General features: G+C 35.6%; 1 protein-coding gene across 4 annotated transcripts in view; it reads right to left on the minus strand.

Annotated features, from left to right (window-relative positions):
- The window catches only part of DOCK4 (dedicator of cytokinesis 4), a 222676-nt gene that overhangs the window by 36071 nt on the left and 170540 nt on the right, over positions 1-16065 (minus strand). For all 4 annotated transcript variants that reach the window (XM_077178944.1, XM_077178943.1, XM_077178942.1 and 1 more), the window contains exons 28-32: positions 9666-9741; positions 8453-8553; positions 7772-7830; positions 5732-5880; positions 4081-4166 (exon numbers count right to left, since the gene is read on the minus strand). In XM_077178944.1, coding sequence (XP_077035059.1) covers positions 4081-4166; positions 5732-5880; positions 7772-7830; positions 8453-8553; positions 9666-9741 — 471 coding nt within the window. The remainder of the gene's footprint in view (positions 1-4080; positions 4167-5731; positions 5881-7771; positions 7831-8452; positions 8554-9665; positions 9742-16065) is intronic.

Here is a 16065-nt window from a genome sequence, read left to right on the forward strand (position 1 = left end):
TTAAACTCACTTCTTCTATTAAGGAGGCAGTCAGATGTCTTTCCCTCACAATCAGAGGCTGACTCTTTTTCATTGCTAGCAGGCAGATGATAAGGCCATCCTTAACCAGAAAATGATGAAGCATTAAGCTGGCACCTCTGTTTTCCATACAGAATACCTTAATTAACTTTTGAACCCCCTATGTTCCTTCCAATAGAAGTTTTTGTGTCTAGTAAGAAATAAGAGTAGAGCTTGTCACGTTATTGAATCTTGATTACCACAGGGATTTTTCATTTCTACTTTGTTTTAACCCTATGTTAAAAAGGAACATTTCAACATAGATTCAATAAAATAATTACCGATAGCTTCTCTAGAAAAACAATAGAAGTTTGACTTCTCTTTCAAAAGAGATTGTTCTTATCTGCATTTGACTTATACATTTTCTTTAAAATTGCATTGGCACATTCATTATAAACACACAATTTGTAATAATGAGTTGAGTTGATACATTCAGAGTACTTATACAAACTGACATCAATGTGGTCAGTTGAAAAAATGAAAGACTTGCCTTCTGATGCATGCCTCCCTCTCCCCTCCACAGATTTCCAGCACAATGCACAGAACAAACTCAGAATGAAAAAGCTACTCAAATATATTCTGGCTAAATCTAGATAGAATTGAATCCCTGTTCTTACAGATCCCAAAGCATAGCCAAGATGCTTGGCTATTTGTACAAAGCACTAAGGGGGTTAAACAACAAATGGAAACTATAAAAATGTTCCTGTCTATCCATGCTAATATAGCCTAACACCTGAACCCACCTGAACAATTATGGTTTGCTTTGTGTTGTTTGGTGGAGGGAAAAGGAGGTCTATTTAATTATTTTTAATCTTGGGTACCCCAGGAGTAAAAGAATAGTGATCCAGAAGACCAGAGTTCTCCAGGGACAAACAGCAGGCTTAGAACAATGTTCAGGCTAACTCAATCATGTAGTAAATGGATTTTGTATGTCTAAAGCACAGCATTATTCAGACTTTTAGCTCACAGGCAGCTAATCCTAGAGGTGCTTTAAAGCATCTGGATGCCTCTTTTAGAGTTCAAAGACTTCACTATAGCCAGAGGTTCCCTGAACGAGTCGTAAAGGCTCTCAAAAGACTCACTCCAGACAGAGTCTAATGGACTGGGCAGTGATGAATTCAGTCATGCATTTGGAGAAGAAATTAAGATAACTGAAGACAGCAGAGGAAAGGTAGCAGCCATCACTTTTTATATAATAGATTCATGGTTCAAAAAATCACCCAGAAACTGGCAGAACTCAGTAATAAATTCCTGCTCAGCTGAATGTCAGCTACAATCTCTTCAAAGAGAAGCCTCATTGCCAGGCCTCATCAGAACTCATCAGTCCAGGTTTTGTGCTTCAATGGGGCCACCTAACTCGCAAATCTGAAATGCCTTGTCTTAGGCCAAACTGAAATACAGCTGCAGAAGTAATAAACTGCCAGCATCCATCTGATTCAGAAGAAAGACCTACTTGAGTATATATCTTGGCTCTTGAGGATTTTATTTTAACCACCAATAAAGTAAATAAGGTTCAATAAAGTAAAATCATTCTTCTCCCTGTAGTAATAAATTCAGGAATTCAATTGCAGTACTACAGTGTAAATGTAGATCAGAACAGCTTTCATACCATAATTACAATGGATAGCAATTGCAACATCTAGTTTCTCATGATAACAAAATGTTCACTACTTCATGCTTGGCATTTACTTCAAATTACATCGGGACCTAATCAGTGAATGGTCACATTCAAGTCCCTAGAAAGACATTGATTCAAAACAAACAGCAGTCACCTTCCCCCTACTTTCTGTGTCTTTTTATTTGATATAGGTAATTCCATTGTAGGAAACAAATTCTAAGCACATAGTATCTTAGCTCTCTCCAGAGATGCTTATAATTTATCCTTGAAAATAGATGTTCAAAGGAAAGATGCAGTGTTTGTCTCTGGGAAAAAGCAGTTAATGGGGGAGTTAAGAGATTTAAATTCATTTTCCAATTCAGGCAAAATAAACAGCATAACAAAACCTGAAAATCTCCCACCCACTGCAGTTCCCAGACTGTAGGTGTGTGCATCCCCTTGTTCCCAGTGATATCTATCAAAAGTAACCATGCCTAATCTTCAGAAAAATCAGGTAATATTGTAGCATTTTCTTTCATTGAAGACTATGAAACCACAGATTGCTGCAAAACTGTATTACTATTCCAGCTTTTGGGTACCTGCTACACCTCTGCCACTTCAGCCTAAACAAGTCTATTTTCTTGCACTGTGTAAAGACACCCTAATATTGCTTAGCTTAAATTACCCATGGAAGAAATAAAGAAACCCCAAAATCTCATGCTGAACAACCAACCCTCTCTCTTGCAGTCAACTCCCCAAACTGTCCATCTGATTTTCATAATTTTTCTTCTCATGCCCTAGAACAATATGACATCCTCCATTTCAGATCATTAGTACCTTCTACAGGCTCTCCTCTTGAGAGGTGGAAATGCATACAGACAATCAAAGTAAAAAAAAAACGTAATCATAAATACTACCTTTTTCATTAGCTGGGAGTGAACTTGAGCACTTTGAAATTTCACAGAGTTTAGTTTTAACTTCTGTTATACCATGACAGAAACCACAAGCATACTGATGCTGTGAGACATTTTGCAATTTAAATTACCATGAGTATATTTTCAGCATTTAGATTTATAAAAAGCTGTCAGCATTTTTCACTGTATCATGTTTAACATTCTCTAGTTGAAATCTAACTCAAAACCATAAAAAATTAGGAATTGTATTTGATACCAATATGCTTTCTTATAGAATTTTAAGTTATTTCAGTGATAGACACACTGATGTATTTTACATAGGCTTCATTTTATAATTAGATCTTTTCCTTAAATGACTTAATTTTACAGTTAGAATACTGTATTACTAAAATATTGAAAACATCTTACCTTTTATTATCTTTACTCAGATTAGGAAAATGTCATGAATAATTACAGGAAAGTTCTGCTTAAGCATGTACTGTACTGCTGTTCACTATTATTCATTCAATTCCATACTACTCTGCCTAATTTTCACCTTTGCTTCTGTACATGATAAATATTTAAAAACTCTTTTAACTCAGTACAATTACAGATTAATAAGTGTTTGCTATTTTCAGACACCAAGACCTGACTCTTGTTCTTTAACCAAAGACAAAAGAGCCAAAAACAATACTTAAAGAAGAAAGAATGATTAAGAAACCATATAAACAGGAAAAAAAATTTCATGCTTTTAGCATAACTGAAGAAAACACAGCAGCTTGGAATCCTGAAGATGAACAATACATCTACTGAAATAAACACATCAGAAATAAGTGAAATCTTTCACTTTGGTGGAATTGAGCTCTGAGGAACAACAGAGACAGAGCCCTGTTAGTTATTTTGCATCTGTACTCTGTGACAGTCATTTATTTCAGTCAGTGAAACAATTTATGCACAACTTTAGGGACTTCAGCATTATCATTAGTTGTTCCTATTAAATTTAAGTGACATGTCATTTATTAAAAATCACTGAAAGCTTAGCCAGTATTTTATCAAAAAAATTAGAAAGAAATAATCTTATCAGAATAAACACAACTGTTTACATCAAACAAGAAATCAACAAGTGACATTACTCATACGACTACAAGTAGCAATAGAAAATCACTTATTAAATGCTTTTGAATTGTCATGCCTGGTTTTCAAAATGCTCCATCTGAGCTCTACCTGCACCCTATGCAATTATGAAGCATTTCTTGCTTTTCTGATTTTAAAATTAGTAGGTAGGGAAAGAGAATGTTCTGTGATATAACAGATTTAGCCTTTCCCAATTATAGCTGTATGCAAGTACTGCCAGACTTTACAGAGGCTAAACAACACCATGAAACATTTTATTCTTCAGATTTTAAGGAAATAAAGAAAGAAAAAGAAAAAATGAGCATCCCAACTGGTTTAAGCATTACATTTCTACAATGACATTAGCATCTGATACAACCAACTGAACTCAAGGAATTATAAGATAAACGTATTACTCACATACTGTTGAAGAGCTCTCGGTATGTTTCATCACCTTTACCTTCTGACATTAGGCTGTCCAGTTTGTCAATCAGCTTTGCTTCCACCTGCAACATATAAGTGTGGTGTAAACAGCTTCTTTTTCCTTTAATGAGATTAGAGAAAACGGAGGGAAGATCTGGTTTTATGTAAGAGACTTTGCTAAATGCATATTTTAGAATTATTGGTCAATCATGTGATAAGTCACTTCATCTCTTTGAAGCTGTTATAATTCCCGAGGTTTGTAGGGCTTTCTTTTTTTTTTGGTGGTGGTGGTTTTTTGGGTTTTTTTTTGGAGGGAGGGAGCTAATTTAAATTGAGCAACGTGACTTTAAAACTACAGGCTGAGTAGCATTTGCTGCTGCTAAGGCAGCTATCTATTTATGGAGTCAGAGGAAAAGCACACAGCCCAAATAAATTGCCTGAGTTCTCATTGCAACGCTGTAAGCACAAGATATTTTCTTAGACTGAAGTAAAAATATCATCTTTTCCTACCTGCACCCCATTCTTTATAATTTAATATACAAAAATGTCTGCACTGTTAAGAGTACTTGGGGGCTCAGACTAACCCAACACTCTTACCTGCCAGTATTTCATTAGAAAGCAAATTTCCTGGACTTACATATTAGCTATCAAAGAAACTTGGTGGTTAAGAAAATCCAGTGCTAATGATTTCTTCAATGCATATTTTTAAGTGCATTGCTTATAAAAAAATATAGAGCTGATGCTACACTGTGTATTTATATTTCAAACCTCCTTCTTACCAGTAATATATTAACAATCACAAGTCTAGGGGAGAAATCAAGCTATTGTAATTATTTTATTACAGAACAAATCTATTACAATTTACACCTAAAACCAAGCTTAAAAGACAGAGTAGCAGAACAAGTGGATTTTCTTCCTTCTCACTCCTTGTTAACATTTCTGTGGTGATTTTTAACAATAAGCTTATATATTGATATTGAAAAGCTACCTACTTACATCACCTGCACTACTCTTGTTTTTAATAGTTTGGTTTGTGCTTTAGATGCAACACCCACTCTAAGCATTATGATTGCCTGGGAGTAATTAAAATACTTCTACTTTCCTTCATTTTGAAGCAGCAGGAAGGAGGGCACTGAGAATGGTTTGAGGCAGTCTGAAAGAACTGAGTGGGAGCTGAGGGAGCAGATGGCATTCTTGGTCGTTCCTTCCTAGCCCATTAAGAATGTGTTTGAGCAACAAGAATACTTGGATCTTTACTGAAGAACATCTGGTCTTTTTCCATAGTAACCAAAAGGGAAGCTGGTTGAATCCTATCTAACCAGCAGTCTGTACCACTGTAAAACAGAGGTGAAAATCCACCACAGCAACCTTGTTAAAAACAGCTCAAGTTTTGTTCTTCACTTCATCAGGCCATGGATTTTTTTCCTCATCTCACATAACTAACATGATAGTATTAACATCTCACATAACTAACATGATAGTACTAACAGGTGAATCTTACTAGCCCTGCAAAGAGAAAAAAGGGAAAGCCCTTGTGGGTATCTTCTCCACCCTGAACCACCAATGGAACTCCAGGTTCAAGTCTGCTAGGACTCTATGAAGTGCTTTATATTCAGTCCTGTTCTATAAAGAGCTTCACACAAAGTACCTGTTTAAAGTTGCCACTTCGCCTTTGCTCCCAATCCATCATGTCATGGAAAATAGGAATCATTACATTCCTCAGGTCTGGCTGAGGGATCAAGGTCACTTCCAGGAAAGGGCCAATTAATGCTGGAATAAAGTGAAGCTTGTGTTCCCCTAAAATGAAAATGAACATGAACTTGAATGTGAATTGGGTGTCCTGTGAGTTATCAAGCAATCCAAATGCTGTCTGAAGAATGAAAAAACAGCATTTAAAATACCTATAGTTTTTTTCTTAATCACACATATATCACAGCATAGGCTATTTCTTAAGCCCAAAAAGTGAAAGCTATAGAAAAATGAAGAATATAAGGCAAACATAATTTATCAGATTTTATTATGCACTACTGAGCTCAGAAGTGACAATGGGTTAGCTGTATCTGAAATTAATCCTGCAGCAAGGTAACAAAGACAGACAAAGTACTCTCTCTGCATTTCATTTATATTTCACGGGAATAATTTGCTTTCTAAGCTCTACATCCTTGTGTTCACAAAATGTTTAACTGTCTGGTATTCTGTGCTCATCAAAAAGAGGTAAGTACTTTGTTTTTTACCTATCTTTAGTTTTGCAAGTTTAGAAATGGAAATATGTGTTTCAATAGCAGAAAAATGAAAATATGACACAGCTGTTCTCAAAACAACTTGCTTTAAAATCAGTTCTAAAACATCTATTATCTTACCACATTCCACTTAAAAGAAAATTAAGTTCTTGCCAGAAAAGCTAGAAATGGCAGAAATGGCATACAGTAAACACTGACCATTCAGTTTCAGTTTTCCACAAGTGAGACTTCTGACATCCTCAAAATTAAGAGATTATGAATCAGGATGCATTGATTTTTCCAAGCTAGGAATTCATTTACATCAGCCTACCTCTGGATATTCCAGTGGGCATTTACCCCTGGTTGCTGTGTGTTCAGTGTTTGAGTTTGTGCAAAGGAAAACAACAACTCCCTTTTCTGGAAACATCCTAGGATGCTTATCCCTATGAAAGCAAGGTGACTGTACAAGGATCACGGCTTAGGACATGATGACTCTTACTGCTGCAAGAACTGTAAAATGCTGACCAGCACAACACCAATTGAAATAAATACCCTAGCATTTAGTTGGACATATTACCAGATGAGCTCCTTATTATAGGGGTGAGTTTTGTGGAGATGAGCTCCACAAAACTCACCCCTACTGAAAGGCATCATTTGCCTGCATCCCAAGCTTCTATTGAGCAGAGAACAGTATGAGTGGGGAGGTGATGCACATTAAGGTGTATGAGCAGGAGAATATTCTTGGGAGAATATCCTTGATACACCAGTTCTGAAATACCCACCACGTATCCATGTAATATAGAGCGATGTCTCAGCAAGTCAGCAATACTTAATATTGTAAATAAGTAAAATATTTTTTTCCCAAACAATGTTCAACTGCATTTCTCTGACACTCATAATTTCAAACAGTTTGCACAATTATTGCCTAAAAATATAAATGTGTTCCTAAGTTTATATTCAAGCATGTATTTTTCCTATGTTGTCCAAATTCTCGTTTATACATTAGTCACTGACTTGTTTATGCCTTTATATTTTAGTGCAACTAAGACTTCAGAGAAGACTTTATTCAAATCCAGGATCTCAGGAGACCTTCAGAATCAAGACATGTCTTGTCCTTAAACAATTTGACAACAGGACTAAAAATAAGAACCTAAGTATATTTCAAGGCATAATAATTCTTCCCAAAAGGAGTAGTACTTTCTTTCTCAATTTTCTCTGATGGTATTTTCTCAGTTGTCAGGGAAGAAAAGAGGATGGGTCAATTACAGTATCAAGGCACAGAAAGCTGAGTTTAGCTATAAAGAAGGGAATTATAAATGGCAAACGTTTTCCTAAACTTGAATCAAGACTTCATGTCTTGAACGTAATTATCAACAACTCATCTATCACTGGGAAGTAAATATAATAGGAAAAGAACTAATAATTTGCTTTCATTTTAAGAGTTACTGATGATGTGCTTAATCACTTACCTAAATTTTGCCACATACTGAAGATTTCACATCCCATTGTTACCCGCATGTCACCATATCTGCAGTGTATTAAAAAATAAAGCAAGGAAGTGAAAGATAATTTAAGAAAATCAAGTTTACATGCCATTCTGCGACATTAATAAATGAAATGTCTCATTTGTAGTCTACAAAAAAAAACCTTTGAAAGTGCTGGCTTCTCCCAAGTGTTTTGCTCTTTTGATTGTACCCAGCTAAAACTGGATTCTTGAACCCAGGTTTCTTTGAAATATTGTCAAAATGCTACACATCAGTAACACAGCTGTGAAGCAAAACCTATTTTTGCCACAACATGCTCCAGTTCTCTCTCTGAGTGCAAATAGTTTTGCTCTAGCTTAAAGAAATACAATTAATTCATACAGACAATAGCATGGCAGAAACACCTGAACAAGTTTGAGTGACTAATGCTTTCACTGGCAATTAATGGCTCTTTTCCTCCCAGTATCTGAAACTCCTAGTTTGGGCACTCAGGAAGGTTACTGGCTCTGAACACATTTACAAAGGGCAAGAACCAACTCTTGTTCTAGTCAGTGGACATACCATTACGTTTTTCTTTTGGTGGGTCCTTTTGCAACCTCCAATGTCTTGAATTTTGAGAAATTTTAAATCTATTCCAGTTTTCTACAAGCTGATAGCAATACTTACTTTTCTAAAACTTTTTTCTTCTTGGAAGGTGTGAACATCTCCAGTTGCAGACATAACTGGTTTATAAAAATGACAGCAAGAAAAAAGTAGGAATCCCATATCTACAATAAGAACATGGCATGTGGTTATTTCATTTTCTCAGTACGATCTATGATCAGACAAGAAGCAAAATTTCCAATCACAGCCCTTGTTTCAGTCTCAACTGCTAAATTACTCAACCTGCTTTAGACTAAATTTCTTTGATTCGAAATATACTCTTCTCCAACCCCAAGATGTTCCATGACTGCAAGTGTAAAGGGAGCCCTCTTTCAGACCCTGCAGTTCAGCAGGACAGCAATAACATTGCTAATCAAGTCTAAGGAACATAGAGGCCTTGTCTACAGGAAATTCTTTCATTAGTTTTAGCCTCTGAATTTACATAAATTCAAAAAGAATAGGCTTCCTCATGTTCACTTAAGCAGATAAATCTGCATTCCTGCCAGTCTATCTAACAGGAGTCTGGATTTTCAGAGAAGCATCCACAACCCTGCTGAAAGTCAACAGGAGCTCAGGGTCTTCTCTAGGAAGGACATTCTGCACTTTTTATGATGCAGCAGTTGGACTAACATCTCTTGGTTGGGCAGAATATTCATTCAGGTTTGTTTCCATGGAAATGTGTCTTTCCAGACACATTCCTAGATCTTCTCATCTGAATCCTAAAAGCATAATCTGTAATTCACAATTTATTATAAATGCAGTATCTCACTGTATGAGGTACGCACTAACATCTTTAACTACATTCACCGTGAAGTGTCATAATTTTCTAATTTTAATTATGCAGCATGTTAATTGGTCTGAGAGAAACTACAAAAATATAAATCTGCATTTTATATAATCTGCATTGATTAAAAACCTGAAATACTTTTTCCTCTGCAATAACTGAAAAACCCAGCTAAATAATTTCATTTGTTTTTAGGATCCAAAAAATTGCTACGCAAAAATCCTAAATCAGTAGTCTAACAAAGAGGCTCAAATAACAAAATGAAAAATAAGATGAAATTAAAAAAAACCTCAAAACACTCATTTATAAGATAGTCCTGTATTTAGGAAAAAACATCCCTGAGCAGTTGAAATTGCTGATTTTCTACATATTCTAGCTCTTTAGATGCTGGAGCTAAGTGCAATAACCGCCAAGCCACAGGATGATGTAGCAGCTATTGCATCTATTGTTTACCTTGTAATCAAAGTTTTCATTCAAGAAGTTTTTACGAAGGGCATCTGAAAGGTACAAGACTGTAGTAATGATCACACTGGGAAGAAAAGAATGAAAAAGACAGGAATTTTCATTATGTGGAAATTCATATTTAATACTCAAAGCAGGACAATTTTCCAGTGAAGAAACAGAAGTAGCATGTCTGGTGGCATTAAATACTACATTTCCAACGTACCGTATAAATACCTAATAACATCTATTGACAGAAAACATGCTCATTACGATAATGAGTGCTGAAAGAAGGTGCACCAAAACCAGACATTCTATATAGAACATAATTGATCGAGACCAATCATAAACTTTGTTCTGAAAATATTTATGATTTCAGATTTATTATACACCTTATCTTAATAGTATTAATACCCACAGTTGTACAATTTGTTTTCCGCTTTCTCAGTATTGAAAATATGTGCATACAGATTATAAATATAAAATATTTGGTAAATGCTAATATTCAACACTGACACCCTTATGGACAAAAAGTCTCTTTATTGACAACAGATAAATGCAAAACTGTGTGAGCTCTGAGAGAAGGATCTGCTTCTAAAGATCTCTATGCTGTAAATGTATGTTGTAAAAAGTCATATATTACCCTACATTTACACCCACATGAATTACAATTATCTTAAATAAATATATATGACCAAGATCCTCTCACATTGGTTGTCACCAGAGATCAATGATGGCTTTCTTTACTGTAGCAACCAACTTTGGTACATTCTTTGAGATTATTTAAATACACCTAATTTCAATGGTTCAAACTTTAAACTAACCTCTGCAGCACTCTTGTCTTCCAACATATTTAGTCAAACTAGAAATCCATTAAACCATTAAATAATGTAAAGCATTACATTATTTTTGAAAATAGTCAGAAGTGAATACTTATGGAGAGAAAAAAAGATAAACACAGAATGATCTTTTTGCTGTTATGTATTTTACAACAATCAACTGTTTAAAGATCTTCTGAGAAAAAAGGTTATATCTACACATTTCATTTAATTACCATCTGTCTATTATTAATACGTTTAGTTCTTTGAACATAATTGTTGACCAGCATGTTTTTGCAATACTAAAATATGTTTCTATTTCTAGATTTTGGACTTCATCTTTTTTACTATTTTTGCAATGCATTCAAGACAAAAAGACTTAAAAATAATAACAGCAATATATATATATTTCAAGGTTACAATATTTTTCATTTTACAGCACTGGAGAATTAAATGTTAGCCAACCCACCTAGAATATGAACTATATTTTTTTTTTCTAGCACTTTGGACAATTTTCATGTTTATAAATAAAAACTGGCTATCTGTAATTTAACATATTAGTAGTTCAAGTGTTTACTTCCATCCTTCTATTTTTAAAATTACTGTCCCTGCCAAACTTTACCTTTGCGTTTGATGTGCCTGAACACCTGCACCAGCCAGTTTTGAGTCTGTTTTTTAGAACAGGTCCTGAGTCTCAAGTTTCATTTATTCCTATTCCACTGCTCAAGTGTATTTTCATACATATTATTTTCTCAAGGATTACACTGTAACTTTTCTATCCACTAGTGTTCCATGCTTAGCATTCACCAGTAAGTTAACCCCACTTTTTCACTAATGGAGAGTTACAGCCTGTGTACAGCACTTGCTATTGCAGCATGGAACAAAAAGTGAAATGTTAGTAAAATGCAGTATAAGCAAAGTTAATAACGGAGGCATGGATAAGAACAGAGGCCTGTCATTCTTGTTGTTGTGCATGATTTAATTCGAGGTCCATATGCTTCACAGAATGGAAATAGTTTGTATATTTCAGGAAGACATTCTGGTAGAATGTCAGGTAGAAAAAGTGAGTTTATCAGAATTTTTGCTATATGAAATTTCCACCTAAGTCCAAAGTAATAAATCCCTGAAAACAGTACTCAAGAGAAAATGCCACAAGATCCATAACCATACTGCCAACTTTACATGACATAGTTCTATTTATGTCTGAGACAATTCCTTTCTTGCTACATTCCTTCCATGGCAGGTGAAACTGAAGAGAAAGATCTGCTTCAATTCTTATGAAGTCAATAAAGTAGACAAATGCAACTTTTAGAATATTTTTTGAAGAATGTTCCTGAGAAAACAGAATAATTGCAATGCAAGTATTTCTTCCTGCAGGGAACTTAGCTCAGGTTTCATTTATTTGGTAAGTCAAAGATATGATATGGATTAGTTGATAAAATGTGGGTCTCTAACATGAGAGGATATGTTGTAGATAAAAAAAAACTCAAAACACCAGATGCAACACACAAGGTTGAAGACATTGTTTTTGACCTACCATCTGTTATTCTGAAGCTACAGCAGTCTAAAATCAGGTAGAACAGAAAACAAGCTAGGGCTAGGGATGCTCATATACAAAAAAAGCAGAAATGCACAAAGCAGAGGCAGCAGCCAGAGGACAGCTGCCTGATTCGGTACAGTACTCACATTCCAAGCTGATTCCCAGCCAGTGATTGCCAAACAACAACAACATTCATTTGAAATCCATCTGAGCATCAAACTATCAACTAATGAGCTTGTGACAAAACTTGCTTTTCTTCCTCTTACCACCTGCCACATATTTGTTCAGAATGCCTGTTTTACAGGAGAAACCCTCTACTTTTAGCTACTAAGTTATTCTTGCCTCATACACAGGATGCTAACCCAATGTCTGGTAAGGCCATTCTTGATGGAATGACTTTTCCATCAAATTTTCAGAGCAAACCTTTCTGCAATAATCGCTTTGAAAAATCCAGAAGTTCAACAACTGCTTACTGCCTGGGCTATGCTCTGGCAACTTGGCTTTTGCCTGGGCAGCCAGTGGCAGAAAATGAAAATTTTGTTTTCCATGGTGATATAGGACAAATGTATAACATTAGCTTCTCATTCCATTCTTTTCTATCAGAGTGAAATAATCCCAAACACAAAGGTATTCAAACAGAAAAAAAAAATTCTTTCATATTTCATAAAGAAATGAAATAAATCTTGAATCACATATATGTATATGTATCTATTGTTATAGGTTTATCAGCTTATTTATATATGCATGCCTATGTATATATATTTTTTGTGAAGGACTGAATGCCAGGTTCAGTTGCTAGCAACATTTTGCATTACATAAAAGCAAAAATTTGTTAGCAACACTATGTATTACATAAAAGCAAGAATTTTTGTTCATTGTAGGAGTCTCAGACTCCCACACCATGGGAGCTAACAGGATTCTTTAGAGCAGCCATTATGATGACACTAATGCTGATTTGATACCTTCCCTTACTGTGTATTCCATTTGAGTTACTTTTATAATAATAATAGTAATAACAGTAATAATAATGATTTATTTTACCCATTACTGAATTTTATAACCAAAAGGATTCTCTGCTTAAAGTACTTATGCCCGACTGTCAGTAGATATATTTGAAATTTCAGGGTAAGCAAATTATTATGTAAACCTTACTTTACAGATAAATTATTTTAATATAAGTAATACTATTTGTACATCTATTTGTATCCTTATAATATTCAAATTGAGGACTGGATGACCTAGCATCTCTACCATCAAGTAGAATGCTGAAAGCTATACGTAGTTAATTACAAAGTGATCTTGAAAATTAAAGCTTCTTGTATATCAAGAAGCAGAAAATTAGTTCTTTGTGTCTTTGCCTATGATACATAAGCACAGTGTATTATGAATATCAAAGATTTGCTCAGCAAGTAGTTGAAGCTCCTTTGCTCTCCAAGTCATTCTCTTCAGCTGTTAATAACACAACGTATCTGAAAAGTTCAGCTGAGTCTGTTAACTGTTCTCAAAAGATGGCAGGCAAATAAAGTATTAGACAAGTCATTCTTCTCCTAACTTTAAGGTAACTGAAGCCAGTGACCATTATACAGTGATTTCCAGTTGAAACTGTGAAGGTCTTCTCCAGAAGCTTCAATTTTAGTCAAGCATATTTTGCTATAAAATTTAGCATTTCTCTCTGGCACTAGGCAACTGATTCAGACATCTTCCTATATTATGTTGTGCTCCTCTGCAGTTACAAATAGAAGCTAGATACTACCTAGTTGATGTAGAAAGTCTACTTCTAGAATTAAAGAAATTAAAATAATTATTTTCATCCTAAACATAAAGCCATATTTGTCTCTCAGTAGTAACATTCATTTTAGAAATATTAAATGACCCTAAGTAATTATTTTGCTTTCCTGCATGTGCGCTGATTATCTCAGATATTACACAGTTATGAAGCTTTAAACAGAGTTATTTCTGTCTCTTTGCCCAACTGTTAGGAGCTAAGGATGCTTTTGCATGTTCTCTTTCCATTACAAAATACAATTTAAAAAATCCATTTCTCTGCTTTAGTGCGAAGTTTGCCTTTTTAAATATTACTTTATTTCTCAAATTTTAGAAGTCAATTGACAGTTTATAATGCTAGCCATTAATACTTTCACACATTGGGCATCAGAACATTCACAGCTATAGATCATATATGTGTCACCTTGAAACACCTTAATTTCTGAACAGTTACAGATTTGACTTCTTGAGCTCATACTATCTTCTGGTTTTGGTGGGTTTTTTAAAAACTTCCCAGACAGCATCCAAGTATCAGATGCTAAAGAATTACTGAAAATATTGCAACTAGGAAGAAGAAAAGCCCCTAGGAGCCAGGGGGCAGTGAGATTTTTATATGTAAATACTGTATGTTGTAAAATTATGGCATTTTAAGACTTAGAAATATTTCACATAATTCTAGTTCGGCATACATAAGTAAGAGAAAATAAAAGAAAGTAATTTCTCCCTCAGGAAAAGCTTACTCCTTGATTATATCCTTGCTAAGACTTATTTCTTCCCTAGGCTCAGACAGGCTAAATCTCTCTTCCTGTAAATATCAGACAGTTTGAATTCTTATATCACTCTGGGGACAGGGAGGAAAGCAGCGCAGCTGTTGATGTGATGGCAGCGATGGGTGACGTGATGACACACACACACACACACACACACACACTGCCTTCAGGTGAGCTACACTGAGTGAAAGGCCAGACAGATAGAAGGCAGCCATGGCATACAGGAAATACAGCACCTGCTTTATTCCTGGGAAGCAGAAGTTTGAAAATACCTGGACTGTTATTGGATCACCTTATTCTGCTCTTAAAAAGATGGGCTAGAACTCAGAGCTTTTTCTTTTAGACATGAATGGAGCAGAGAGTTCAAGAAGTTTTGCCTTCAGTTCCAAAGAGTCTCAGATCCCTGGAAGTGCTCTGGCTGATGAAGTGCTAGTGATGAAGTCTACTTCAAGCCAACTAGGCCTAATAATAGTCACAATTAGACTAAACCTCCCCGAACTAGCTTTCCTCCATATCTCAACCCATGCATTCTTCAAAGCCATGCTCCTCCTATGCTCAGGAAGAACAGCTCACTTCTCTCTGTGGGGCAAGCAGTGCCCTAATTTCACATCCTGCCTTTAGGCTATTTCCTTTGCACTTAAATATTTTGGGCTGGAACAATTCTAGCAAAGCTACTACTCTGTGCTTTTGAACACTTTGAGGAAGCTGAAGGAAGGCAGTCTGCCATTGCAGTGAGGAACACGAGGTAAAGCAAGAAGCTCCCATTCAGAAACAGCTCTGGAAAAACTACTCTGCAGCTGACAAGAGAACAGAAGCAGATTTTCCTTTCTGCTGCCTCAAAAAGGAACAGAATAGGGACATAGGAATAACGAGGCTTCAGCCTTCACCACACATTTAAGTACACCTGGTCAACCCCCTTTTTCACAGCAAACTAGCTCATCCTCCACATAGGAACAAATTCCTAGCCAAGCAATTATTCAAAGCTGAATTGGTAAAGATGTGCTTATAGCCCACTTGCTATAGTGGGCAGAAGTGCTTATGCAATTGTGTTATCAGGATCAGTTAGCTGGTCTGATGAGCTCCTCGTGGCCAATTCCCACCAGCAGTTATTGTCAGCCTCTGCCTATCTTCTTTGCCAGACAGAACTGGGCAGAGACTCACCTCCTAGATGGTCAGAAACAACATGACATGAATTAATAAAGGGAGATGTGTTATGGTTACTGAAATATTGGAGAAGAAAAGTGCTCCTTTTGCAGAACTTGGTATCATCTGAGTATCACCAGCCATGTAGCATGTGCCAAGGTCGTTCCTAAACCTTAGTTCTGTACATGTCAGCTGTTGCAAAGCCATCTGCCAAGCCAGCTGTTACTGGAATATATAAAAATGTCTTAGATTATTCATTTTGTCTAAAAGTTCCTATTTTTTTTCCTTCCTTCTTTCTTGTGTTTCACTGTTTATTTCTTAAACATAATTACTAAATGTAGACTGGTATCAGTCATACCTTGTTTAATATCATACAC

This window comes from Agelaius phoeniceus, chromosome 5, assembly GCF_051311805.1.
Source record: "Agelaius phoeniceus isolate bAgePho1 chromosome 5, bAgePho1.hap1, whole genome shotgun sequence".
NCBI lineage: Eukaryota > Metazoa > Chordata > Aves > Passeriformes > Icteridae > Agelaius > Agelaius phoeniceus.